The 27,570-nt window shown below is 34.5% G+C and overlaps 2 protein-coding genes across 2 annotated transcripts in view; one reads left to right on the top strand and one right to left on the bottom strand.

Moving 5' to 3' along the window:
• LOC128217581 (inter-alpha-trypsin inhibitor heavy chain H3-like) overlaps positions 1-23,907 on the bottom strand; it is a 30,112-nt gene extending 6,205 nt beyond the window's left edge. Inside the window, exons 1-7 of the mRNA XM_052924809.1 lie at positions 23,249-23,907; positions 17,133-17,290; positions 8,844-8,957; positions 6,890-7,140; positions 6,406-6,569; positions 5,366-5,491; positions 80-242 (exon numbers count right to left, since the gene is read on the bottom strand). Coding sequence (XP_052780769.1) covers positions 80-242; positions 5,366-5,491; positions 6,406-6,569; positions 6,890-7,140; positions 8,844-8,957; positions 17,133-17,290; positions 23,249-23,344 — 1,072 coding nt within the window. The 5' untranslated portion in view covers positions 23,345-23,907. The remainder of the gene's footprint in view (positions 1-79; positions 243-5,365; positions 5,492-6,405; positions 6,570-6,889; positions 7,141-8,843; positions 8,958-17,132; positions 17,291-23,248) is intronic.
• LOC128217582 (BTB/POZ domain-containing protein 3-like) lies at positions 1,124-5,038 on the top strand. The gene is made up of 3 exons (XM_052924810.1): positions 1,124-1,356; positions 2,513-2,768; positions 3,274-5,038. Exons 1-3 carry the CDS (start codon positions 1,344-1,346, stop codon positions 4,268-4,270), a joined length of 1,266 nt encoding a protein of 421 aa, XP_052780770.1. The 5' UTR covers positions 1,124-1,343; the 3' UTR covers positions 4,271-5,038.
• Positions 23,908-27,570: the final 3,663 nt, after the last annotated feature.

Raw genomic sequence — 27,570 nt, 5'->3', positions numbered from 1 at the left:
AACGGCATTTATAATTTAAATGTTTGCAAAAAGTGTTTACGACAAAGCCAAAATATTAAAATAGACAGTTTAAAATTACCTCCAAGCGGTTTCAGGTTTTGGACATAGTCTGTTGCTTTTACAAGGTTCTCCATGGTGGCAGCCCTCATGGTCGGTGACCACGCGTGAGATATGCTCTCGAATGTGACAATGTTGAAAAGATCCTCTGGTTTCAACTCCGTTAAAACTTGGGTCATTGCCTCCTACAAAGTTTAAAGAAAAAGAGTATTACTAGTATGTAGATGAGGTTTCAAATGTGATGATGTTGAAAAGATCCCCTGGTTTCCACTCCTTAGAGGTTTTGGTCATCGCTTTCTACAAGGTTTAAAGAAAAAGTGTGTTATTGTTATGGATGAGAGTTGACATGGATGACAATTTTGAAATGATGTTTCCAACTCCTTGAAGATTTGGGTCATCGATCCTGCCTAATACAAAGGACAGATGCATTACTATAAAGGGTAAAAAGGATACACGCACTTTGTCAAGAACAATAATAACTAAAGCAAATGTTACAGGAAGTAAACTTTAAGTAAGTTTTCATGAATTCACCAGATTTTTTTACCAAAGATTATTAATATTCATCATTATTATTGTTTCTGTTATCCTTGCTGTTGTTAATAATTTCGCGTTTTGGGTGATAAACTTTAAAGTTATCATTTAAGTTACATTTCCACATGCACACAAGGAACCTCATTCAGAATTACTCGGCCATTTTCCATCAAAATTAACCTCGGATGAATAAGGGACGGTGTACAATGCCAGAAACCTTTACATGTAACTACTCTGCAAGTAGATCAGGTAGTAATTTCAATTAATCAGTTAAACTTAATGACTATACTGTAAAAAATCTTAATTGTTTATGCAGTAATACACCTCACTGCCAATCAGTTTAAACTTAGTAATACAAAATACACGTTAAAACACAACAGTTAATTAATACTATTACTAAAAATAACGATCTACTTCTACTGATGTACCGGCATACATCCGAAGTTGTTAGCAGCGGAAAATGGCCGAGGAGTTCCGAATGAGTGAACCTATTTAAAAGTAAACAGTGAACCCATTATTCAATATTTATAAACTAGTTAACAAAGTAAAACGATCGTACCTGTTGTAAACGTGACTACAGTGACCTAATAAACCGATCGGGTTGGATGACCTTACAAATGTAATACAACTCTTGTAAGCTCTATACAAACACTGCGTACGGACGTGATCTCTGACATAGTGTATACATTGTGAAAAGTGTTAAACTAAGTGGAATTTATTATGTTAATGTGAATTATATTCTGAAGTGGTGAACTATGCGACAAACAGGTATGGATATGCTTGCTTTGCTTTGTTTAACTGATATTGGCCTAGTTTCCATTGTGTTTATATATAATATATAAAACTCCGCATTCCTAAATCAAGGTTAGCATACATGTATTTCATTTAAATAAAGATTCGGTTGATTCTTGCTTGTAAATAATATGCAGTGTCGAATTTAGATACACATTCTTTTCGTTAAGATTGCAAATAATTTGGTTTAAACTAGTTCTGGCTTCCATAAGTTTAATGCTGATATTTATTTTTTGATGTTAACTACACATTAGCGCACGTCCCATTGGGGAATATATAGCGTGTTCGCTGAAGTTCTTTAGCTAGGCTTAAACAATAAAACACTTTCAAGATATACAACGTGACACTCGCATTTAAAATCAATACATAGGCATGTATAACAAACATACATTTTTAACTACTTATAAAATAATGCATTTTTGGAAAATATATCACTGATAACAAAATTGTAACCGTGTATTTAATAGCTGAAAACGTACAAATATTAAATGACTGAAGGTCCTAACAGATTTACAAGGATCAACTGTCGTCTCATAAGGTAGAAAATCGTGTTTTCATCACCTTCTTCTAATTAAGCCTATCCTTCATAAGAACCATTGTTTCCGATATAAAGTGTTTACACTTATCGGTAAATTAAAAGAATTGTATTAATTGTGATGCATCTTTTTGGGAGTACATCTGTAAGTATAAACAGAGGATTTATCGTGGTAATGATACGGGAAAATAAAGAAATGATTCATGCACAAATAAATAATCAAGACAGAATTGAAAAGCATATAATATCCAATTGTAAAGGGTAACGTATTTATAAGAATCGGAAGATTTAAATACAAAATACCAAAGTACATTAAAAATGCTTTATATTTTTGCGTGTTTAACTCTGGACTTTGAAACAATCGTTTGTTTATTTTTCAACAGTGTATGATATTCACAAAAGAAACAACCGGAACTAAAGCACGTGACTCAACAGGAAGCAATAAATGTCAGATAAAAACATAGTAGGATATCGTTGGTATTTTGTTAAGCTGTTAAAAATTATGTTGGGATGTTACAACGTGTATGAATAACGCAGAGTGGTTCTTAATTTATATTATTCATTCCGACTTTTTTCAAATTATTTACATCATTGCAGATTCTATTATGCAAGTTGACTCGTGGCAGCACGTGGGCAGTTTCGCCTTGAGCAACAAGGAAATGCTTGAGCGCGGAGTTCTTACTGACGTCACTATTGTAGCTGGATCAAGTGGGGAGAGACTCAAGTGTCACAAATTTATACTGGCGAGCAGGTCCCCTGTGTTGTACACGATGTTCTGTGGGGCTTTGCCGGAGACAGACGGGCACATTTTGGTACCGGACATTGAAGCATCTGTCCTTAAGCAATTTCTCAGGTGTGTATGGCTTTCCTTGACTTCAAAACAGGGTTTCTTTTTGAATTCTCGACTTTTTGTAGTTTTCAGTGCATTATTGGAGTGTGTTAAACAAGTTGTGGCGGATCTGTGGTCTAGTTGTAATACACTTTACTGTCAATCCAGGGGTCGCAGGTTAAACTCCCCGCCGCAACACTAAAAATACTAATTGTATTCCGGAAGGGACGTAAAATGTGGGTCAGTGTGACTGTCTCTCCAAAAAAACTGAAATGACTAACAATCTTATCGAAGCACTCACCGAATGGGCAAGGACCGAGTGCAAGTATACATATGCTTACACACCACCACCAAGTTTCAAGATATATGGTGGCTTGTTTTTATTTAGACACCACGTGTTACTTATTACCGAGGCTTTAAATGTTGTTTCTTTCTCATTTTTGAGCTGTTGCTATTGTATAGTGTATAAAGTTTATAATACCATTGCAAGACTATATTGGAATTAATACTATTTTAATATATCTTTCAGCTATTTGTATTGTGGACAGTGCAGTATCAACAATGAGACCGTCATGGCATTGATGTATGCCGCAAACAAGTACGATGTCCTTTTGTTGTTGAAAGAATGCAGTAAATATTTGGAAGAAAATATCAACTCCGAAAATGTATGCACCATTTTGAACCAATCGATTCTGTTTGAAGAAAACGTTCTTGTGAATAGGTGCCTTCTTTTCATCTCAAAACATTCAAGCGCAGTGTTTCAGTCTGAAAGCTTCGTCACGTTATCGAAACCAGCATTAAAAGCCATTCTTGAGCTCGATGCACTGAATTGTGATGAATTAAAAGTTTACCATGCCACTAAAAAGTGGGCCGTATATGCTTGCAAAGAGGTCAAGGATAGCTCAATAAGGGAAACAATGGCGGATCTTCTTCATCTTATCCGATTTCCAACAATGGATATTGAAGACTTCAATAAGTATGTTGGATCTGAAGAAGTTCTTAACAAGCTGGAAAAGGAAGATATTAAATCTGCTATCCAGCTTGGTAAAAGTTCGTCATACTTCAAAAGTAAGACCAGATGTCCGGATTGTGCATCACCATTCAAAATTGAAACGACACACAAGATAGAACGTGGTTGGGGCTGTGGAAGTCAAATTCAGGAAGGAATAAATTTCAGAATTTCTAGACAAGTGAAATTGCGATCGGTAGCCTTGTATTTGCCCTGTGTAGGCGGATCAGTGTGTGGAATTTTAAACATCGAAGAAAATGGTAGTTCAATGCATTCACAGAAGGTTGTACTAAGATTTGACAAAGATGAAAGGTTTAAATATTTGAAACTGAATTCACGCGTGACATTGCACGTTGGGCCTATGTACTCCTTACGGTACAGAACAGAAGGCACATGCACGTGGGTTTCGCAATTGGATCAGGAAACGCAGACCATTAACAACATAGATATCGAATTTGAACCCGACCAGAAGAGCACAATGACATATGGACAAGTCCATGGATTTGAAATCGAATAGTAGTGCACTGACTTTATTGTTATTTTACACTAATTTAAAAATTTGAAATAGTTATTGCATTGAAATTAAATACGAGAACTTTATGTTCATTATAAGGCAAATGTAATTTAAATGAATAAGTTAAGTGCAGATTTTACTATGGTTGCATAAGAAATCGCTGTGATTAGCTATGTCGATGAACATTATTTCTATAAAATGAATGTCTTATTAAAAAAAGTTAAATTCAGCTTATCAATTTCTGATTCATAACACATCATTAAGTGAGATATCTTATGAAATCTGCCCTCTCACCAATTGATTGTTTTGACAACTCTAATAGTTTTATCTTTAATGAGCCAATTTTGTCGTAAATGTCTGGAAATCAGTGATATTAGACATCTGACAATATCAAATCTCAGTTAATCATATTTACGTTCGAAAATGGATGTTTTTTGGATAAAAGCGTTACTAATGCTGTAAGTAAAAATGAAATTTTTGGCAGTTTACCAACCACTTGAGATTTGTTTTTATCGTGAATAATCTAATATGACTCAATTAAATACATTGATGCCCAAATCAACCGATTCCGAGACTAGTATATTTAAAAGAGTTAAAAATGACTACAAGCAGGTTAACGAACACCCTTTTTGATCACAAGGGTCAGTAGACTATGCAGCAAAATTTAGTTTGTCATAACTTGTTAATAGATTTGCGTTTATGGTGAAAGTTTTTGTCCATGTTAAACTATTGGTATCATATCTTACGTCCAAAAATGAAGATTGAAGAAGTTGTGTTGCGTTTTAATATTCACTCGTCTGAGATTGACTAAATACGCAAGTGAATATGGTTAGCGGTAACGTTGCCACAACGTTGTCACAACGTTTTGTGTTTGCTGGGCAGCAAATTTGTAATTGAAAGTATAACACCCCTTCAATGTTTCGGCATTTATAACTCTCATGGTTGGACATGTCTAACTTAAACAAAACAAAAAAGGGGGATCTTAGCAACAAAATACCACTGTCTAACGAAAAGACTACATAGGTAGGCAAAATCAGCAAAACACGCAATCAATAAGGTAAAAACATTAACCGTTAATTTGATACTTTTGATTCATACCTTGACTTGCATAATTTTGCGTCCAAAGCTCATTGACCCGCTCACGTCTAAGACAAAGAGTATCCGTTTTCGGAGTGGCCTGATTCCAACTGGCGCAAAGAAATGCACAAAATAGCCGTCAACGATCTGAAAATTAGTGTAAAGAAATGAACAAGTGAATGTAGTATATAACGAAATCTTAGACCCCAAACATTTTTGAACATGCAATGGCTTGGACTTGCTTTGCCGGGGGACGAAGATGTACAAAACGATAATTAAAACCGTTTGATATCCACATACATCTTTACTTAACGTCCTTTGGACGTCATTTTGGCATTCAATGGTGAAGACCTTACTGGTTCCTGGTGTGATGGAGTGTATCATCGATTGTACCCTGTACAATAGAACTATTACAACACAATATATTCATACTGGCATCAGTGCTCCAGACATGGTTTCAAAGGGGCAGGGTGCTAGGTCAGAAAGGGAACTTTTAATGAGCCTTTATAAGTTAATATGGCACTAGCAAGGGCCAATGTTCAATTCGCATTGCGAATGTGTTTTAATTGCTTACTATAATACTATAATTTTGCCATGCATACCTAGGCTTTACTTGAGTGTCGAAATTATATATAGTTATTATTGTTCTACTTATTCCTATAATTGTCTCAAACAAAAGGGCACAGCAGGTTGTAATGGGCCTGAAAAAGGGCAGCAGGGTGACCCACCCTGTCATGAATGCCTAGCTGTAGCACTGCACATACATATCAGCGGCATCCAATGAATGGTCCACTCAGTTATTATTGTTCTACTTATTCCTATAATTGTCTCAAACAAAAGGGCACAGCAGGTTGTAATGGGCCTGAAAAAGGGCAGCAGGGTGACCCACCCTGTCATGAATGCCTAGCTGTAGCACTGCACATACATATCTCCGGCATCCAATGAGTGATCCACGCCATATTTGGCCTAAAACATCCACGAAAGTCTTTGTGACGAGTCCCTCGTAGGATGGGTGTTCCCAGTACTACTCCAAATTGAATATAAAATATAAATATACTCACATACATATCCCCGGCATCCAATGACCTCTCCACATCATATTGGACCTTAAACATCCCTGATATTCCCTGTGACGAGTCCCTTGCTTGTTCCGCGGGTGACGGGTTGTATCGAATATACGCTGTCCTGGGTGAAGGACGCTCAACAAGCGCTAGTTCATTGGTTGCTGAGTAAAAGAAAGTTTTGGATTGAAGTAGCATATATTGCAGATGTAAAACTGAGAGCAAGAATCGCATAATTTACATATTTGTCTGTATAGACACATGCTGTTACATTAAGGACATTGACTAGTTAAAGCCATGTTCTTTGACCGAAATGAACTCTTCGTAGTTTCTGAAATTCAAATGCTTAGTATTACATTAATTTCTTACAAATCAATTGATCTGTATTAGATTATTTACACGCAATTTCAATTCATATTTTACTATTAAACTACATTATAAAGTTAAAAGATTTGCACATGGTCAACTGAATGCATTAACTTACTCGGAAATCCGAATGCGTTTTCCAATATATCATTCCGCACTGGAGGAATTCTTAGCGCAGTTATCTCCCTTGACTCGCTGATATAAACCTCTACCAAAAGTTGGTCCACTACTTGGTTGGGGTCAATATATATGACGTGCTCATAATGTCCCCTCTTGCGTTTTAATAACTCGTTGTACGTCAGGACAAAAGTGACTTGTGATTGTGCGGCAATATTTATGGTCACCCTAAAACTGTTTGTATCACGTGGTCTGAAAATAAAAACTTTTGCGTCACCACAAAATATTGAATCAATCGGAACACCTCGGTCATCTCCGACATATGACGAGCGTAGGATTAGTAAAAGTAGTTCGTAAGTTATATAAAATATTTCTTTTAAATTAGAAATTAATTTGTATTTCTAAATAAAAACTGATTCCCAGTGAAATGTATTATTGCATAATACATTTAGATTCCTAATAAGAATATCATGAGGCTAAACTGCTAAATTGAAATTACTACGCGATCTACTTGCAGCGTAGATAAATGTAAGGAATTCTGACATTGTAAACTCTCCTATAAACATTCGAGGTTGTTTTCGAAGGAAAATGGCAGAGATGCTCAGATTCCATATCTTATATAGTTTGGGAAGGAAAACTCACAAAAACATCCAACGTTTGGAAAATGTTCATGGGCAGCAATGGAAAGAGCAACCCTAAACCTTATCCAGTCCAGCCTTAAGGGGTACTATATTTCCAGCACGCAATGGTTTTAAAGTATTGAATATTTTTGTCCATTATATGACACTTATTAGCCTCAAAAGGTTATTAATTTCTGTTTCAGGAAGAATGTTTACGATGATCTCACGTTGTTTCCACCAACAGCAGTGTAAACTATTTGAATCTGTAGTTCAACTATCGTCGCACGTTGTATCTCGAATTAAATCATAAAATAGTCCATTTTGTAGTGATTAAGGCATTGGAGATAATTCCACTATCTATTGAAATGTAAATAATTCAATGAAATAAGAGAACTTTGTATAGAAAGTATATACGTTTGATATCCAAACGTTGTGAGATTTAAACAATGTATATTGCCAAGTCATTCTGAGACATTCATAAAACATCTTAAGTCATTTCTAACTAAGGTCGATTACTCAAATTTTTCATAGTCAAATATAAGTGTTTTTGAAATAAAAGTACATATATTTAATGAAATCAATGTCGATAAAGTATTTCAGAATTTTTAAATTATTATATCATATGGCAAGTCAGATACTTTACCTAGGAAAATGACTTAAGTTAGGAAATGACTTAAGATGTGTTATGAATACCGTCGCTTAGGTATACAGTTTGAGAACAATAATTATGTAATAAAGTTAAATGAATAATGCTTAGATTTCGATATTGAAGCCGTTTTTGTTGCTTTTCTAAATGCCTCCTCCATTATCGTATGGTCTTATCGAAACACTGCTAACAAATGTGAAGACTAATAATACAATACAGCTTATGATTCGTTATTGTCACTGTAAATTGCCATTGTCTTTCATATAATAAGAGTATCATTGTTCTTTACATTCTATCATATGTATAACAAAAATATTTTCTGGCATGTAATGAGACATGGGGAATGTGAAATGAAGTTGGAATTTTGTATACTAGACAAATAGCCAAACAATCCGACGGAACATACCTCTAAAAGTAAATCCTCCACAATGAAATGGCGTATAAGAAGCTTAAGATTTAAAGAGAGATGTTATTGAACTGAATGAGACATATACCCAAGATACCGATGAACAAGGGACTTCGAAAGACAAATCAAAAACAACATAATGGTAAAGATAATTGAGGTCAGGCAATCACTGACGACTGATTACTTAAACTACAAAAAAATATTACAACCTAGTTTACTAAATAAATGTCAACATATAAATTCTTTAATAGAGGAATCAAAGCAACTGGTTTGAAACACTTACTTGTTATAAAACATATGAGCTGCTGTCTGGCCTTTGCGCTTTGCTTTGTCGTATGTCTGTCGAGCTTGCTGTTTTTCTTTCACCTCGCCATTATAGGAAACCCCATCCACTTCTCTGAAATTGATTTCAATCAATTAAAACTTAAGGGGCAGACCCTCATACATCTACCTAGGGCGCGACATTTGGCACCCAGGTCATAATTATCACAAAAGTCATTTTCAGGACAAATCAGACGCTGATCGCTAACAAATTGGTTAAAACCCCCGTTGAGTTTTATCCAGGTAACCGTTTTCTGACCACGCCAAAGCGGTAACTGCAACATTAACTATTGACGATATCGTTGATGATTATAAATATCGTCACGAAAACATTTATACAAGACAACAAACATTGAACAACTATCAACATATCGTCACGAAAACATTCCTACAAGACAACAAACATTTAACAACTATCAAAATATCGTCACGAAAACAGACCTACAAGACAACAGACGTTGAACAACTATCAAAATATCGTCACGAAAACATTCCTACAAGACAACAGACATTGAACAACTATCAAAATATCGTCACGAAAACATTCCTACAAGACAACAGACATTGAACAACTATCAAAATATCGTCACGAAAACAGTCATACAAGACAACAGACGTTGAACAACTATCAAAATATCGTCACGAAAACATTCCTACAAGACAACAGACATTGAACAACTATCAACATATCGTCACGAAAACATTCCTACAAGACAACAAACATTGAACAACTATCAAAATATCGTCACGAAAACTGTCCTTCAAGACAACAAACATTTAACAATTATCAACATATCGTCACGAAAACATTTATACAAGACAACAAACATTGAACAACTATCAACATATCGTCACGAAAACATTTATACAAGACAACAAACATTGAACAACTATCAACATATCGTCACGAAAACATTCCTACAAGACAACAGACATTGAACAACTATCAACATATCGTCACGAAAACATTCATACAAGACAACAAACATTGAACAACTATCAACATATCGTCACGAAAACATTCCTACAAGACAACAGACATTGAACAACTATCAACATATCGTCACGAAAACATTCATACAAGACAACAGACATTGAACAACTATCAACATATCGTCACGAAAACATTCCTACAAGACAACAAACATTTAACAACTATCAAAATATCGTCACGAAAACATTCCTACAAGACAACATACAAGACAACAGACATTTAACAACTAGGACATTATCGTAACGAAAACATTCCTACGAGACAAAAACTTTTAACAATTATCAACATATCGTCACGAAAACATTCATACAAAACAACAGACATTTAACAACTATCAACATATCGTCACGAAAACATTCCTACAAGACAACAAATATTTAACAACTATTAAAATATTGTCACGAAAACATTCATACCAGACAACAAACATTTAACAACTATTAAAATATCGTCACGAAAACATTCCTTCAAGACAACAAACATTTAACAACTATCAACATATCGTCACGAAAACATTCATACAAGACAACAAACATTTAACAACTATCAACATATCGTCACGAAAACATTCATACAAGACAACAAACATTTAACAACTATCAACATATCGTCACGAAAACATTCCTACAAGACAACAAACATTTAACAACTATTAAAATATCGTCACGAACACATTCCTACAAGACAACAAACATTTAACAACTATTAAAATATCGTCACGAACACATTCCTACCAGACAACAAACATTTAACAAATATTAAAATATCGTCACGAAATCATTCCTACAAGACAACATACAAGACAACAGACATTTAACAATTATCAAAATATCGTCAAGAAAACATTCATACAAGACAACAAACATTTAACAATTATCAAAATATCGTCACGAAAACATTCCTTCAAGACAACAAACATTCAACAGCTATCAAAATATCGTCACGAAAACATTCCTACAAGACAACAGACATTGAACAACTATCAACATATCGTCACGAAAGCATTCATACAAGACAACACACATTTAACAACTATCAAAATATCGTCACGAAAACATTCCTACAAGGCAACAGACATTTAACAACTATCAAAATATCGTCACGAAAACATTCCTACAAGGCAACAGACATTTAACAACTATCAAAATATCGTCACGAAAACATTCCTACAAGACAACAGACATTTAACAACTATCAAAATATCGTCACGAAAACAGTCATACAAGACAACAGACATTTAACAACTATCAAAATATCGTCACGAAAACAGTCATACAAGACAACACACATTTAACAACTATCAAAATATCGTCACGAAAACATTCCTACAAGACAACACACATTTAACAACTATCAAAATATCGTCACGAAAACATTCCTACAAGGCAACAGACATTTAACAACTATCAACATATCGTCACGAAAACATTCCTACAAGACAACAGACATTTAACAACTATCAACATATCGTCGCGAAAACATTCCTACAAAAAGTTATTGGGGTCAGTGAGAACTATTTGAGAAGTCACTGGGGATTTAAGCTCAACGTCAATATTAATAAGTAGTATAAATTCTAAGACAGCTCGATCTACTCAAAAGCCAGACACAATCAACATCTGCAATAAAACAAGATTTCTGCGGTGCGAACGATACTTGGATGGCATTCTCGTTCGACTTTCAAAATTATACGACTAAGACGTCATTGTAGACATGCAGAATGGGTGTAGGAAGTGAAAACACTCAATTGCAATGTACCAATGTTATTTAAGTTTTCTGGACAAACTTATGTTGACAACACCAAGCCGTTATCACTCACTATAAAACGAGAAAACGTAAAACGAAATCCAGAGCTGAAGCATGACAAACGCTGCTTACACACTGACATGGTTTAATGTCGATTTGTAGAAATAAATATTAATTATAACTTTGGCTTCCAGGCATTTTCGCCAAAAAATGGCTAGTTCCAAGACAAATAATAAAAAATGTTGTCAAAACGTTCAATCTGTGAGAGTGCAATTTTAAAGAGTGAAATGTGAAAGAAATGGCAGGTGCACAAACCCTATTCAGACACACATAATTTTTAAGTTCTTAGTTTTGGATTCCACAACTTTAATGTAGATATTTATTGCTTGATGTTAGCTACACGTTCCCAAAAGGAAATATAAAACGTGTTCGCTATGAAGGTCCATTTTTGCAAATGCAAACTTGTTGGTGCTATATTAGACACAAAATTTATCAGAATATTATTTAGAACAAATAAAATTTCGGTAAATTCGACAATTTTCGACGCTAACCAACATTTTTATGTGAGGGTATTACAAGAGCAGGAGCAGATGAATAAAAATATACGAGTAGAAACCTTTCAAATAAAAACACGGGGACATTTTTCAAAATATGCCAATTTTGATTTTGAGGGGACAGAAGTCTAGTCTTTATATCACAGCGATCAACTCAACAGATCTAAAGTTGGCTGCATCTCTAGGCAAAATGATTCGCAAGTTTCAAGTGGAGTACCTGTATGCCTTCTAGTTAACATCTCGTCCAATTCATTATATCTATTGTAAACAAGAGAAAATATCAATAATTACCAATAAGCATTAACATAATCTAAAAACCAAATACTTATCGCATGTTCCAATAACAACATCGTCAGTATCAAGAACAACAGCAAAAACATTGATAGGTATATGTGCCTTTGCTAAATAATCTTATTAATTTAGGAAGTTATTGGTTAAATAGCAATGAAAAATTGTAACATTTTGTTCAAATACTGAATATATTTTGCTGGCGCTCCAAGTCGTGAGGATCGTTTTCGCTTTCAGTTGAGTATGACGTCTGACGAATATCGCTTTTCAGTTCGGGATAGTGACCTTTGAAATATCTGCTGGCTTGGACTAATGCCTTCTGGCAAAAACATTAGTATAGCAAAGTAGGGACACTTGTTATGACTAGAAAACAGATGGAACCGAATCATACACACCGTTTCTGCACCACTGCCTAATTGTTTTCATACTTGGCATATTATGTAGGCAGCACACCTCCGCTGTTTATTATGATATCAGAATTGATAGCCATTAGGTTTTCCATATTGTCGGGATTGATGTATGTTATTCTTCTGGCCAGAAAACAATTTATTTAGCAGAGTTGGTCATGGGTTGGCTTTGGAAAAAAACGTAATGTGCTTTTTCCCATTGGTATCTCCTGGTGTGTGGGGCACATACACATATTACAGATATTTTGATGCGTGTTGTCTGTCTGTATTGTTTGATATGCTGTATGTATCTCGGTGTGGGTCGTATTCACTTGCATCTTGAATCTGAGATTCAGAAACATGCCTAGGAAACTGATTTTTAAATACAGTCGAACCCCATTGGCTCGAACTCGCTTGGCTCGAATTCCTCGTTAGCTCGAACTAGATGTAAAGGACCGATTTCTTAAGACTGAGTATAAACAAAACCGCTTTGCTCGAATTTCACTGGGCTCGAGGTATTTTCCCTGCGAGTTCGAGCCAACGGGGTTCGACTGTATTTTAAAATATCTAAAATAAATTAATTTTGACAAAAAAGTGCCTTATTGTAGAACAGATTATTTGTAAATCAACATAATTTTCACCATCTTTGCTTCTGTAATAGCATTTCTAAATAAACAACATTTTTTTTATACTTCTTTAATATTCAAATGCATAAACTGATGTTTTTGTTAGGCCGTACCAAATTGGTTCTATGTTAAGCGTTCGCGGAAGAGTAGGTTTTGGGATTTTCGATAAAAACAAAACACATTTGATATGATCAAATATCTATCTTAACATAATTTTTTTAGCTTATTTTACTATAATTCCGACTGCAGGACACAAGTGCAAACAACACAATCTATACTTTGTTCTAGTATTCTTAACATTTGATATAAGAAAAAGATGCATTCTGTGTGATTCCCATTATCAAAATGCTTAAATAAAATGGTTTTTGAACTCATGTTGCAGTGGAAATCTATCTAACAATTGAGAATATTCCAGAATGGACTAAGGAGTCTCTTGTGTCTATATTCTACATAGAATGTCACTCATTTAGTATTCGTTTTATTTCGGGGGTGCAGGGGGGGTGGGGGCTCGTTTGTTTTGTTTTTTTTCTGGATGGTTAGATAGGTTTGCGCTACACATAAAAAACAATTTGCTATGGCCTAATGTCAGATATACGCTGAAACTAGGATAAGAATGGTCTAGTGGTATTATAAGTTGCCCGTCTCCCAACCACGAGGTTGTTGTTACCATCACCACAAAGGGAACTTTCTCATGACCTTTCAAACAAGTCACCAATATGATTTCTACTCAGGAATCGGACGCGCGTGTAATTCTATAAGTTATGAGCTTTTTTCAGAGCTATAAAAAAATAAGTTGAATGTACTTGTGTATTCTTTCTTATAAGCGTACATGAATATACAAAGTCGTTGACAGAAAATGGACCGATTGTAAAGATCTTTATCAAAGTTGAAATCGTGGCCATCCCTGTTATCTTTCAAATCTTAATAATCCAAAGGAGACTAAACACGAACTATAATTGGCATTACGTTCATATTAAACACTGCTGTAGTTACATTGACTAGGATCACGGCCTTGTCATTGTTAATGTCAGTGGAAACAGAGGGAATAAGACAGAGTTCTTTATCCTTTCGGACATTGACAATGGTCACCGGCTTGCAACGAAACATTTGGAATTGTTGTTGTTGTTCTTGAATGTCGTTTAAACTTGTTCTTAATGATGATAAAGTTCGTTTGCCTTTGAATGTGATAAAACATGTTTCTTAAGAAAGTTCGTTTTCCTTTATTTGATAAAATTGAAAAGAAATTTTCTAGCTAACCAAACATAAACACCAGTATAAGTAAACCATTATGGTTCAACAGTTTTAAGCGATGAAAAGCATCCCAAAGAATGCATGATTTTTATGCATAGATCTACTGATCGTCTGTTCTGAAGGTGAAAAACATTTTCAAAAGCAGATGGCGTCTAAACTAGCTTAGTTAACCAGTATTTCTTAGCAGGTGTTGACTTTTATACATATTTCATGCAAAGAAACAGACGTGTGCCTTAAAAAATAAACGTCTGCCACATGAAATAAACTTGTGATACGGGGCATGTGCTTGCGAATTGGAATTTTCTGAATGAAATAGTTCGCTAATTTTCTCTTAATAATAGATCTGAGCGTGCCATTACTTTATTTATAGCAAGAGTTTATTTAAAAGAGAAATAATTAGAAGGGTTGCAGTACGGTTGAGTGAAAACAGACATAGTTGAATGGAAGTTAGAACGTCTGTTGAATGTCGTAAAACGCATGTTTGTTGTCTACATGAAATTATTTTGTAATAAATTCTAGACGATTTAATAGTGTACTAATGATGGTTTCACCACACTTCAGTGTTAAAGTAGGAAATTTAAAAATTCACATTTTACAGAAGGTTGATACTTGGTCGGTTAAACAAACCAGACATGCTCTACAAGGTTATCGAATTTGTATACTCTTTTTCAGGAGGCTGGCATGAACAGGGAACAGTGCTAAATTGGAATGCATCGGCTAACCAAGGCCGATGTACGTTATAAGCGATTAGATTAAGTTGCACTGGTTGAAATCATGGAAAAAACTGAAATATAATGAATGTTCAAAAGTACTCTTCATTAGATCGTTTCGATAATGATAACAAATCAGCTTTATTCGCAAAAAGTAAACTCTGGTATAATATGTGTATGCTGCAATTTTCATAATTGTTGACTGTCGTAAAGTTCTACTTTCCTTTAGTACTTATTATTATATTTTCTTAGGGGTTATTGAGTAATTTTGCAGACTCATTTCCGGACAGTGTTTCCTTGGCAAAATGGATCCGACTGCACCTTGATACAAAAACACATATTCAGCGCCCTTCATCTGTCTGCACTTTTGCATTATCTAAACATCCATCAAAAGACAAACAAGAACAGAAAATCTAAAAGATCTGACAGAATTTATGAATTTCCTGGTTTATCTATCAATTCGTTCTTCTACAAACTCGCTCAGATGCTAAGACGATTACTCCACCAGACTAGAGAACAAGTGTTTTTGCTAAGTAATACAAGCAATTTATCAGCAAGAAATGCCATTATTCATAGTTATCATCACCAAGAAGACGATGGCTGACAGGTAAAGGGTTGGATTAGACAAATCAAGAGAACCATCTGTGAGAACCATTAGCAAGAGTTGGCGGTTCCGCCGTCGAAAGCAAGTAGTCAGAGCGTGGACGGACATTGAACATACCCCAGTTGGCGACTCTATGAATTTGTTATGAAAAGAAATTAGAATCTGTATCGAAAGACATTGTAAAGAGCATAGACGGATATTTGAATATCCCAGTAGGCGAGGAGAAATCCAACACTAATTAATTTACTTATACTTGATAGTTCTAGCTAAGAAAGTGTAGCATCATAGTTCTTGATTCCATACAGCTAGAGTTATCACAGAAAAATAAGTTCATGTTAAACAAATGATATTATGTGGACGTGCACAAGGCATAAACCTACCTAAATCAAGTGTAGAACTCGATATGTCAATGCACTCATTCTTCTCATTGACATGAACCCTTTTGTGATCACCTTTTTCAACAATTTTACCATTGTGCACTTATCGATGATAGGCTGTTTAGGAGTGCATCTAAGGATGGGCGCTCTTTGCCCAGTGCCCGGGGGATTACCAAAATATACTCTTAATAAAGAGTAAAGGGGAATCCCAAAAGAAAACAACTGCTTTCTATAGTCTATATAGTGTATTTTGGAGTAGTGTGTGCATGTAATTACAACCATATAGACAGCAAAGGACTTTCTACAACAGGCGCTGTTTTGATAAGCCTGGTTAGACGCACGGCTGCCCGGAAAGTTAACTTGAAGAATGGTTTTTACGCTATAAACATGCGTGATCCAAGATATTTTGACGAAGTTTCCAGTTCAATGAACAAAATTTGCTGCCTATCCCAATCATCTCGATTTGCCCCCTCCCCGCCACGATCGAACAAAACGTTGAAAGGTACATTGACAATGAACAGGGTATAACAACTCATGTCACTAAAACAGTGTCACTTTCTGACATTGGTAGCTATTTGTTAATGCTATTTTTCAATAGATCTATGGTGTATAAGAACACTTCCATTTAACATGTCTTTTACTTTATTCGTCTGAATAGTAAATACGATTTGAACTGTGTTTTGACAATTCTATAGGATGAATTCCATCTCTTACTTACAGCGTAAAATTTGACGTAAACGCGTCCATGGGCAGGTTGACGTCAAAAGTTGTCTCTCTGGCGTCATACAGCTCATTTACGACTGTTGACGTCACCACTGTCTCGGCGAACCGGTACAGAATGTCCGAACGTACCGCCATAGATACAACTCGTGGTCCCTGGAAATGGAACAAAGTCTCAGCTTAATTCAACATCTTTATTCCCCCAAAGCTGCAGCTATTTATGATATACAGTCAGAACTCGCTATGTCGAACTCTGTTTTCTCGATGGTCCGGTTATGTCGGACTTTTTAAAAAAGAAAATGAGTTTAATTAGATGTTATTCGGTTAAATCGAATGTTCATTATTTCGAAGTATTTTCCGAGGTACCAACGACTTTGACATTGCGACTTTTGAGTATATTCAAAAAAATAAATTAGATAAAAAGTTCAAGTAAAATATCAAAATACAACTGTTTGTGCAAGGGAAATAAAACAAGGGTCGTTGGACTTAAATTAAATAGTTTTGCCAAAAAATAATGATTTGTATCATATAATATAATATGTATATCGGTTAAAACGTTGTTTTCATATGGAATTGGTGTGTTTTAATAGCCTTATGTTGGAATATAATTTATTTGGTTTGCCTCGAAAGTCATCGATTATTAATCGATTATGATTTTTAAAAATCGATTATCGACAAGATAAAAAATATCATATTGATAAGAAAGAAAACTGTTATCGGAATTTAAATGATGAGATTAAAGTTATTTATGATTTTCACAATAATTAAGTACATTCGAAATGACACCGTTAATTTCCGATAGTCGATTATTGTTTTTATCAACTCAACTCAACTCAATATTCTTTTATTATATCACAGTTTACATTTAAGTAAAAGCATGTTAAAACGAAATATATATATATGTTAACACAGGTATAAATATGTGGGCTAATAATAAAATAATGGTTTTATCAATACGATAGTAACATATAGTCGTCCTCTTTCTGTTTAACCCTTTAAACGAAACCTAAATAAGAAAGGTTCACATTAAGGCATCACACATAACCTTTATTTACATCGGATTACATAAATGAAATTTTATTGTTAAATGTATACTTGAACAAAATTTATAATATTAGTCGAGCGTCACCTAATTAATCGTACGGGAATTACCTATACCAACATTTATAATTCTAACCAATCATTTTACTGTATCTCATCACGTGATGCTTAATTTTACTAGCAGCCTCAGAGATGAGACGTACATTCCGTTTTTGCTATTTTTGTTCAAAGAATATCAAACTTGACTCAGCCAAGACAGATGTGAGAATTTTCTTTGGTGCTAGAATTATTGTTGAATATGATTATGAACATCTGTAAACTATATATATTTACTTTGATAACTTTTTGATCTGCGTAAAACATTTAAATTTTAGATATATTTCCCACTGAGATTTTCATACATATTCAAAGAGGTTTAATTGCAAAATTCACTGAGAATACAATTTTAAGAATTCCTTATATATTTATAATACAAATTCCTCGACTTTAAGCGAATTCCTTCCTTAATCCATACATTTCTTTCGTGCTAAATTTACATCACCGTAAATGCTCCTTCCTTAATCCATACATTTCTTTCGTGCTAAATTTACACCACCGTAAATGCTTGTAAGTCTAATTTCGGAGCTATGAATTAGTGGTAGGTTCATAATCTGTAGCATGAAATAAAACTAATTATACTCTGGCATTTTTATGGAAATATCAAGCGTGGATTCATATATCCTTTGTTTACTATCAAATGTATTAATAACCCGTTTTCTTTGAATTATCGCCGATATCTAGACATTTACAACTTCAAAGTAGCCGAGGTGATTGGAACATTATAATGATACTACTCAAAATTAGCTTCGGATAGTAAACTTAAAAACATGTATGAATAAAAATAACAGATGTTTTATATAAAAATGAAAAAGCTCAAATAGATGAAAAATGAGGAAGGAAGGAAGGAAGGAAGGAAGGAAGGAAGGAAGGAAGGAAGGAAGGAAGGAAGGAAGGAAGGAAGGAAGGAAGGAAGGAAGGAAGGAAGGAAGGAAGGAAGGAAGGAAGGAAGGAAGGAAGGAAGGAAGGAAGGAAGGAAGGAAGGAAGGAAGGAAGGAAGGAAGGAAGGAAGGAAGGAAGGAAGGAAGGAAGGAAGGAAGGAAGGAAGGAAGGAAGGAAGGAAGGAAGGAAGGAAGGAAGGAAGGAAGGAAGGAAGGAAGGAAGGAAGGAAGGAAGGAAGGAAGGAAGGAAGGAAGGGAGGGAGGGAGGGAGGGAGGGAGGGAGGGAGGGAGGGAGGGAGGGAGGGAGGAGGTGTTTTGGCCATTTGGCCATACAAATATAATAATCGTCGTGTGTCAGAACCGCTATAGACTTAAGCGATCGCTAACTTTTTTGAGCAGTTTATTTCTTGAAAGCAAAGACCGGATATTGCGCACTTGTTTAAAGATAAGATAGCCAAATCTTGTCAGATTGCTATCGAAATAAAAATTGTACAATTTGATTTATACGTTGATTAAAACGTTTATCGAATGCTATAAATCTACAAGGATAAACATAGCCTTGACTGTATGCGAGTGTGAGAAAACTGAGTGGTCTCCTATTAAAACAAGGCGCAGCTGTCATAGAAAAGTGACACATGATCCTTATTGAACTCGTTTTAGACATTTGTGTTATTACAATAGTTGAAGGCCAAACTTTCAGCTCTGATCCATATACTAGTTTAGATCCATATTGGATATGACTTGTATTTAAAAAAATATATATTCAGGGACCGTTTTCATAAAGCAGCTTAAGTCATTTTCTAACATAGGTCAATTTCTTGAAATTTCCTGGCATTTGTTTAACTTTTTTATAGGAGTGCAAAACAGTTAAGTTTGTTTTTTCAAAGAATCTCAATCAAAACAATGTTTTTCAGAATCTATTACTTTTTTAATCGTATGGCCAATGAATTACTTAAATAAAGAAACGGAAGGGACTTAGGTAAGGAAACAACTTTAAATGTTTAATGAATTTCAGCACTGGGTTGTTTTTTTATAAACAACTTAAGTAAATCTAATGGTCATACATCATTGACTTTATTCACTCTGTTTGTCAGTTATCAAAAACAATTCATCCGATTAGCTACATCGTTCTAAGATCCAATTAAGACAAATATTGAATACCAGCCCTGTTCTGTTCTGTTTAACATTAGATATGTATTGTAGCTATGGACAAACGTAGATGAATAAAGACCCAAAGAAACCCTTAACAGAACGTTAATTATACGCATTTTTCATGGACAAACATCTTAACATTTAGCTTTATATATCCACCGTACTTATTAGTACGGTTAATTGGTCGACATGCGTCATTTGCGGAAAACCACAGTTCTAGTCGAGTGCATGTTTTTTGGTGCATACACTCGTTTTACTGCTCACAGGAAATGAATATTTACTTGCTTACATGCGTTATCTGAACGACATCTGTAGAAATGTTTAAACACGTGTTTTTCACGTGGGCTGAAACAAACATTCTGACTTTGTTTCTGCTCATTTGCAAAGTATCGGTAGGAGTCTTTTTTAGAGCTGAACTCTCACAGATTGACCGTTTTGACTTTTTGTCTTTGAGCGAGCCACCTTTTGCGTAAATATCTGGAAACCAGTGATATATAAAGGCTGACTAAAGATGAGATCGCAGTTTTCATAATAATGGTAGAAAATGTTAAATGGCAAAAGGAGTTACTAACGCTTTAAATAGGGAAATTGAGAGTTATCAGATGAAGTCTTTGAATGTTTATTTTGTGTTACAGTGTTTCATAATCTCAGTTCATAATCCGAAATATCAATATCTATATTGGTCGCTTACACATATTTAGTGCCCCCTCCCCCCCCCCCAAAAAAAAAAACAACAACAAAAAAAAACAGATCAAACTTTAAAGAGACTCGTTCAGGTATAAGTCTTAGCCCATATTGTTTTCTTAACGTTGTTAAAATGAATTTCTTTTACCCACTTTTATTAACACGCGAAAAAGCATCTAGCACACCATCGTACTTTATTCGGTACCACTCAATGACTCTGTGTGTGTATACCACGTGATAAATTGCGTCATTAATTCTACGTCGGAAGGCAATATTTTGATTTGAAAAAAGACTTTAAACAAAGATAACTTCACTATTTCTTCACCATTTTAAATGAAACGAAGCGTAGTCTACACGGCTTACGGAGCCCTGGCTTCGGCCTTTAAAGAGTTTGATTGGGAGTTTTATTTCTTTAAACACTTCGACAAACCTTTTCACAATACGGCCGTCTGACGAAGCACTGTCAACACATGATTATGGAAACAGGTTTGTCAAAGTGTTTGATGAAACTAATGACTTTATCAAACTTCGGTAGTAAAACAAATGCGGGGCTCTTTAAGCGGCATATACTGCCCTTTGTTTAATTTAAAATGGTGGTTTAAAAGAAAAGTTATCTTTGATTTAAGTTTTCATTTTAAGCTAAATGCTGCCTTCCGACATAGCATATATGACGTAATTTATCACGTGGTATACACACACTGTGACTGCATAGCGCAGTAGTGTATCGGCGGTATCCTATGCCGAAACACCAGCAGAAGTAGTTCGTACAAATTCTTAATTTTGAATAAGATTATTAATTAATTTTAGGGTTTTAACGTGTATTTTGTACATGGAATTTAAGTTGATTTCCCGTGAAGTGTATTATTGCACAAATAACTAAGATTCCCAAGAGTGAAGTCATTAAATTTAACTGCTTAACTGAAATCACCACGCGATCTGCTTGCAGCGTAATTTAATCATCTTAAACGGTAAAGATTTCTGACATTGTAGACAGTCCATATACATCCGACGTTGTTTTCGATAGATAAAGACCGAGGAGTTCCGAATAACGACGCTGGCAGATACACAGTGGCTTGATAAGAGGAGCCTATATAGGTCCATCTAGCCAAAATAAATCACTTCAACCATCCACTATGTATTACGAACGTATTACAGTATATGTTTTGAATTTGTCAAATCTCATTTTTAAGTTTATAGCAATGTATTATATTGATGGTATACATGTTCAAGTATGTGCAACATATAATTTTGGCTAGTTGAACTGATCTATAATGGCTGGTGGACTTAAATGAGCTCCTGTCATCAACACACTGAGGACAGATGCCCCTTTAAACATATCTTCGTATTTTTAACCCAAAATGATAACTTTTTAATAGCAATTCTTACGTTTTTCGACAAAAATAGAGCATCTTACATAATGTTTCAATGTATGTTTACAATAGAAATCTTATATGGACTTCTATGATGATAAATTTGTTTTGAATTCAGACCTCATTATTTAAAAAAAAAACAACAACATGAAGCAGTCCCTTTAAGTCATGATAGACACAAATAATACGCTTATTCTCCAGAGCTGGTTTCCGGAATCACTTCAAAAAGCATTTTAGTTGGCGGCTTATAACTATTATTTTCATACTTATAAATGTTAAATTAACACGCAAACAATATGAAAATAGAATGTATTTAAAGCTCAATATCATATATTCGTAAATTGTAAGAACTTGTATCAGTATAATTATGATTGTATTACCAAACAGCATGTATATCGGTGAAAAACACTTTTAATTAATGCAAGACCATTGTTTGTTTTACTGTTTTTATTAATTATGGTTTTATTTATTTCTACGTACGTTATTTAAACGGGAATGATTTTCACAAAATTCTACATAACAACTTGAACATGTATGCACAATCCAAATTAAACAATATAACAATTTAAAACTGAAGCAAAACTTTTAATTCAGTCCAAAAGTTAAATTAACAATTCGGTTCTACAACAATAGACCGAATGTTCACAACTTTTTTAAAATAAACAACGCTGTTAACGTCATCGTAGTTAACTTTGAAATCTTTACTGTGAACTGTAGTATTTGTAAACATCTTTGAGACTGCTAATTTAGTTCTACTTGTTTGATTTAAATATATGAACACATCCTTAACTATTTTACATTTAAAAGTTAACAAAGATTTCGTTAATCAAGTTGTTAACTTTAACAACGTTATTAAAAAATAGGCACAATATTTCTGTATATTTACAAACCTTTCCTCCGTTGATATCATTGCTAAGATATTGACTAAACACTTCCGTAGCTAACGTTATAAACGTCAAAACGTAACGTAAATTGACGTTATCCATCCCCGTCAATATGAATAGCCCAATTGATATCACCGTTAACGGGCTAAGACATCACGTCACATAATTCCAATGACGTCATCACAGCTTTATATCACTTATATTTTCAAATATTTCAAAAGCAAGAAATAATAATCCAAATTCTAAACTCGTGCATCAACAATATTTTTTTTGTTCAATTTTACATTATGGTTTTCGTGTTCAGAGTGACTTTCATCCCGTTGCCAAAAAAATAAATAACATAAATGATCATGTACTTATAATATCATCGTCAATTTCATTTCTTCACACTATTTCGTCTTAAACAGATTAAAGCTATAACACAATCTCCACCATCATAATAAAAACTACAAGTTTCCTCTATGAACTGTATTCCATCTCAATAGCTTTAAGTCTCAAAGCACTGGTATCGTGATATATTAATAATATAAGGCTTATTATTTTCCAATAAAACACAAGCGGAAAAACATATGCGCTCATTCACAGCGAAACAAGACAGTATACTAGGTGTGAAAAGTAATCATGGGGTGTATTTCTAAGGCGAGAACGTAGCCAGCCAGATTGCTTATAAGTAGGTTCCGATTTCTGCTATTCGTCTGTGAATGTTATAGCGGTTAGTATTGATCACGTTTATCCGTTACGAGTTGTACCTAATGTTTTGGTGGGTTTCGATAAACATGACGATGATGATGGAGATGGTTGTGGTGATGCCGACGACGACGACAAGGACGATTATGATGATGATGATGATGACGATGATGATGATGATGATGATGATGATGATGATGATGATGGTGTTGTTGTTGTTGTTGATGATGATAATGATGATGATGATGATGATGATGATGATGATGATGATGATGATGATGATGATGATGTTGTTCTTGTAAATGTTGTTGCTGCTGCTGCTGCTGCTGCTGCTTGTGATGATGATAATGATCGTGGGAACGATTGATGATGATGATGATGATGATGATGATGATGATGATGATGATGATGATGATGATGATGATGATGATGATGATGATGATAATGATGATAATGATAATGACGATCGTGTTTCCCTATTTTCATATTATAACGAAAACGATAAAACGTATAGGGAATGTTGATGTTGACATGAGGACTTTTAGCGTGTTTTGAAGTACAAAATTGAAATCATTAGCTACGCCCCTGAAGTCTCGCAGACTTCAACTCGTCTGCAAGTGCCCTCTGGCTTTCCTAAGGTATCGTCTGCTCTGAAACGACGATCGTCTGCTATGAAACACTAAGGGCGCCTTTTATTTTAAACTCTCTGGAAATTGTTTTAAACAGCGATAATTCGTTTTAATCCAAGAACAATGGGTTCAAATATCCAGGTGAAAGATTGGTAACGTGCTTATCTCGTTTTCTTCGAAATAATTGTCAGGTATTGATACGAGTATTCGCGTATTTCTATCAAAGAACTTTATTTATGAAATATTTTATGTAAAAAATCCTGAATTTGACAACAAACTAGAAATGAATCTATGTCATTGATTTTGGACTTTTTTTTCAGATTATTCAGTGCTATTGCATTATTGTAAAAGAGAAAATATCAAGTTAGGATATTGAGCGTATCATCTATGCATAGCTTCTTGTATATCGTAATTCATACCTATAGCATACCCAACCATGCAGTTTCGTTATTTGATGCCATTCTTTGCTTTAAGCATAACTTTTCATCATTCATGTAACTTGCTTCTTCTAAACAAATTAAACAAAGAGAGTATAGGTTGTTGGTGTTGTTGTTGTTGTTGTGTTTAATGTTGTTGTCATTGTTGATGTTCAGTTGACGACATTGATTGTCAGTGATACTTCTGTCATTGTTTTTGTTGTTGTTGTTGTCAGTGGTGCTGTTATCATTGTTGTTGTCATTCATGTGATTGTTATTGTTGATATTATTAACGACTTGTTGCTGCTGTCAGATTTGCGGATTTCATTGGTGCTGTGGCGGTTGACATTGTTACTTTCGTCATTATTGTTGTTGTTATTATTGTTGTTGTTATAATTGTTGTTAGTGTGTGTGGTTTAAATAAAATAAAAAAATGAGTATAATTCAAACTGTAGCAATTTGCATTCCTTGTCTCTTTTTAAATACATTGGTTCAACAATGAAAAAACACACACCACAAAACATGTACAATAATTATTATTTTCATCGCAAAATGCTTCACCAATAGCGACCATGTACATTTACAATCAATATTCAAAATTACAGTTTCGAATAATCAGCATAATTGAATTAACATACACAGCTCGCGGTTATAGAGAAAACACGTGACAATGACTTGTTGTTAACTGGAATCCTTATTTAAGAGATTTTAACAATATTTACAGAATAAACAAAACGTTGCAATCAACCGCCGGTCAGCTGCATCGCGATACAGCCGATTGCATTATCGTCGATCGCGTTGTTTCCCCTAGGCACGATGTTTCGTGCACGCCTTTCGACACTTCTTCATTAGCTTCGGGAATTTGAAGACTTTGATGGAAGTGAACGCCCTTTATCTGTTTTCCAAGCATTCGATTGTTTATTTTAAGTGGCTCGTGCATTGTTTTAACGGGTGCAGATTCGTTCTTGCCTTGAGCGAAATTGCAGGAAATTGTGTACTTGAAATTTAAGTAGATCTTTAGTCCTTCCTGAAAACGATGTATGAAAAATAGATATTAAGGCTTCTCTACGACAATTAAGGTTTTTAATATATCAATATATGTTTTATTCATATCTAAATAGTAAGTTGCATATTTTGATCCGCAAACAAAACATTTTCAAATGATAGCAACCTTACATTGACACAACAAGTCTCTCTTTAATAGTACGGTGACAATGATGGTAATGGCTTGATAGCTTACAAGATACAAGAAAGAAAATATATTTCACGTCGGATACGCAAAAATTAAAACACTGGCTCGCAAAGCTTTTTACTTTCAAAATGCAAATCAGATACATACCAATAATACAACTCAAAAACTAATAGACATTACATGCATTCAAGTAAGATCGAAGTTAGAGAGTATTAGTGAACCAGTAAAGTCATAAAATAATATCATTTTAAATCTGTATTGAAACATAGGTTCTAAAGAAAACATTATAAACATATGGGAAAATCAAAACTACTTTTGACTAGTAGGTTTGTTTTGATTTGACTTACTAGTATATCATTAATCATTTAATCGTGTATTTTCATATATATTGATATTTGATCCGATTATAGGCTGAGACGATGCCTTAAAATTGGTGGTAAAACCATGCATATGGTCTGAAATTGGTGGTAAAAGCATGCATATGGTCTGAAATTGGTGGTAAAACCATGCATATGGTCTGAAATTGGTGGTAAAACCATGCATATGGTCTGAAATTGGTGGTAAAACCATGCATATGGTCTGAAATTGGTGGTAAAAGCATGCATATGGTCTGAAAATCTAGTGGTAAGGACACACGACAATCAACCGATGGGTCGCGGGTTCGATACGCTGCCTCAGCACCTACACGTTTAACCGAGGAGTCCGTGTGAAATAGCAATACAACAGTGCACGATTTAGCTCAAACCAGGGTTGCATTATGTTCGATTGTTACATTATGCACCAATCGGATCACCTCGGTCATTTCCGCCATACAACGATTCTCGGATGTATGCAGGTGCATTAGAAAAAGTAGTTCGTATAATTAAAAAAGGCGACCCCGCCTAAAAGGTTGGTTCCAGCCAAGTCTTCAAGTTGAGTTTCAAACAAGCGACTATTTTTTTTGAAAAAATAAATAAAAAGGAGCAAAGAGTCAGGGGGCTGTTTCAATAAAGGATTTTAGTCGTAACTTCAATTATCTTAAACCTGTATAAAGATTAACAATATTTGTACATCAATTATTTTTATTTACTCAGTTTGGTGTTCATTTTCAATGCTGACTCGAGTTCAATTCACTCAAATATGTAATAAAATAATGAAACTATGGCACTAAGATAATTTCAATTTACGATAAAAATCTTTATTGAAATGCACCCCAGGTGTATTATGTAATTAAATTATTTGAAATTACTACGCGAATTACTTGCTGAGTATAACAAATTATGACGGATGCATGCCGGTGAATTTGATGATAATGATAATATAAATGAGTTTTAACGTGTTATTACTATCACGTAGTTCAAAATGATTCCAAGTGGAATGTATTATTGTATAAATCATTAAGATCCCTAAGAGTATTTTTACGAT

Source organism: Mya arenaria, chromosome 14 (genome assembly GCF_026914265.1).
Source record: "Mya arenaria isolate MELC-2E11 chromosome 14, ASM2691426v1".
Lineage (NCBI taxonomy): Eukaryota > Metazoa > Mollusca > Bivalvia > Myida > Myidae > Mya > Mya arenaria.
This window is presented reverse-complemented; position numbering and strand designations above follow the sequence as displayed.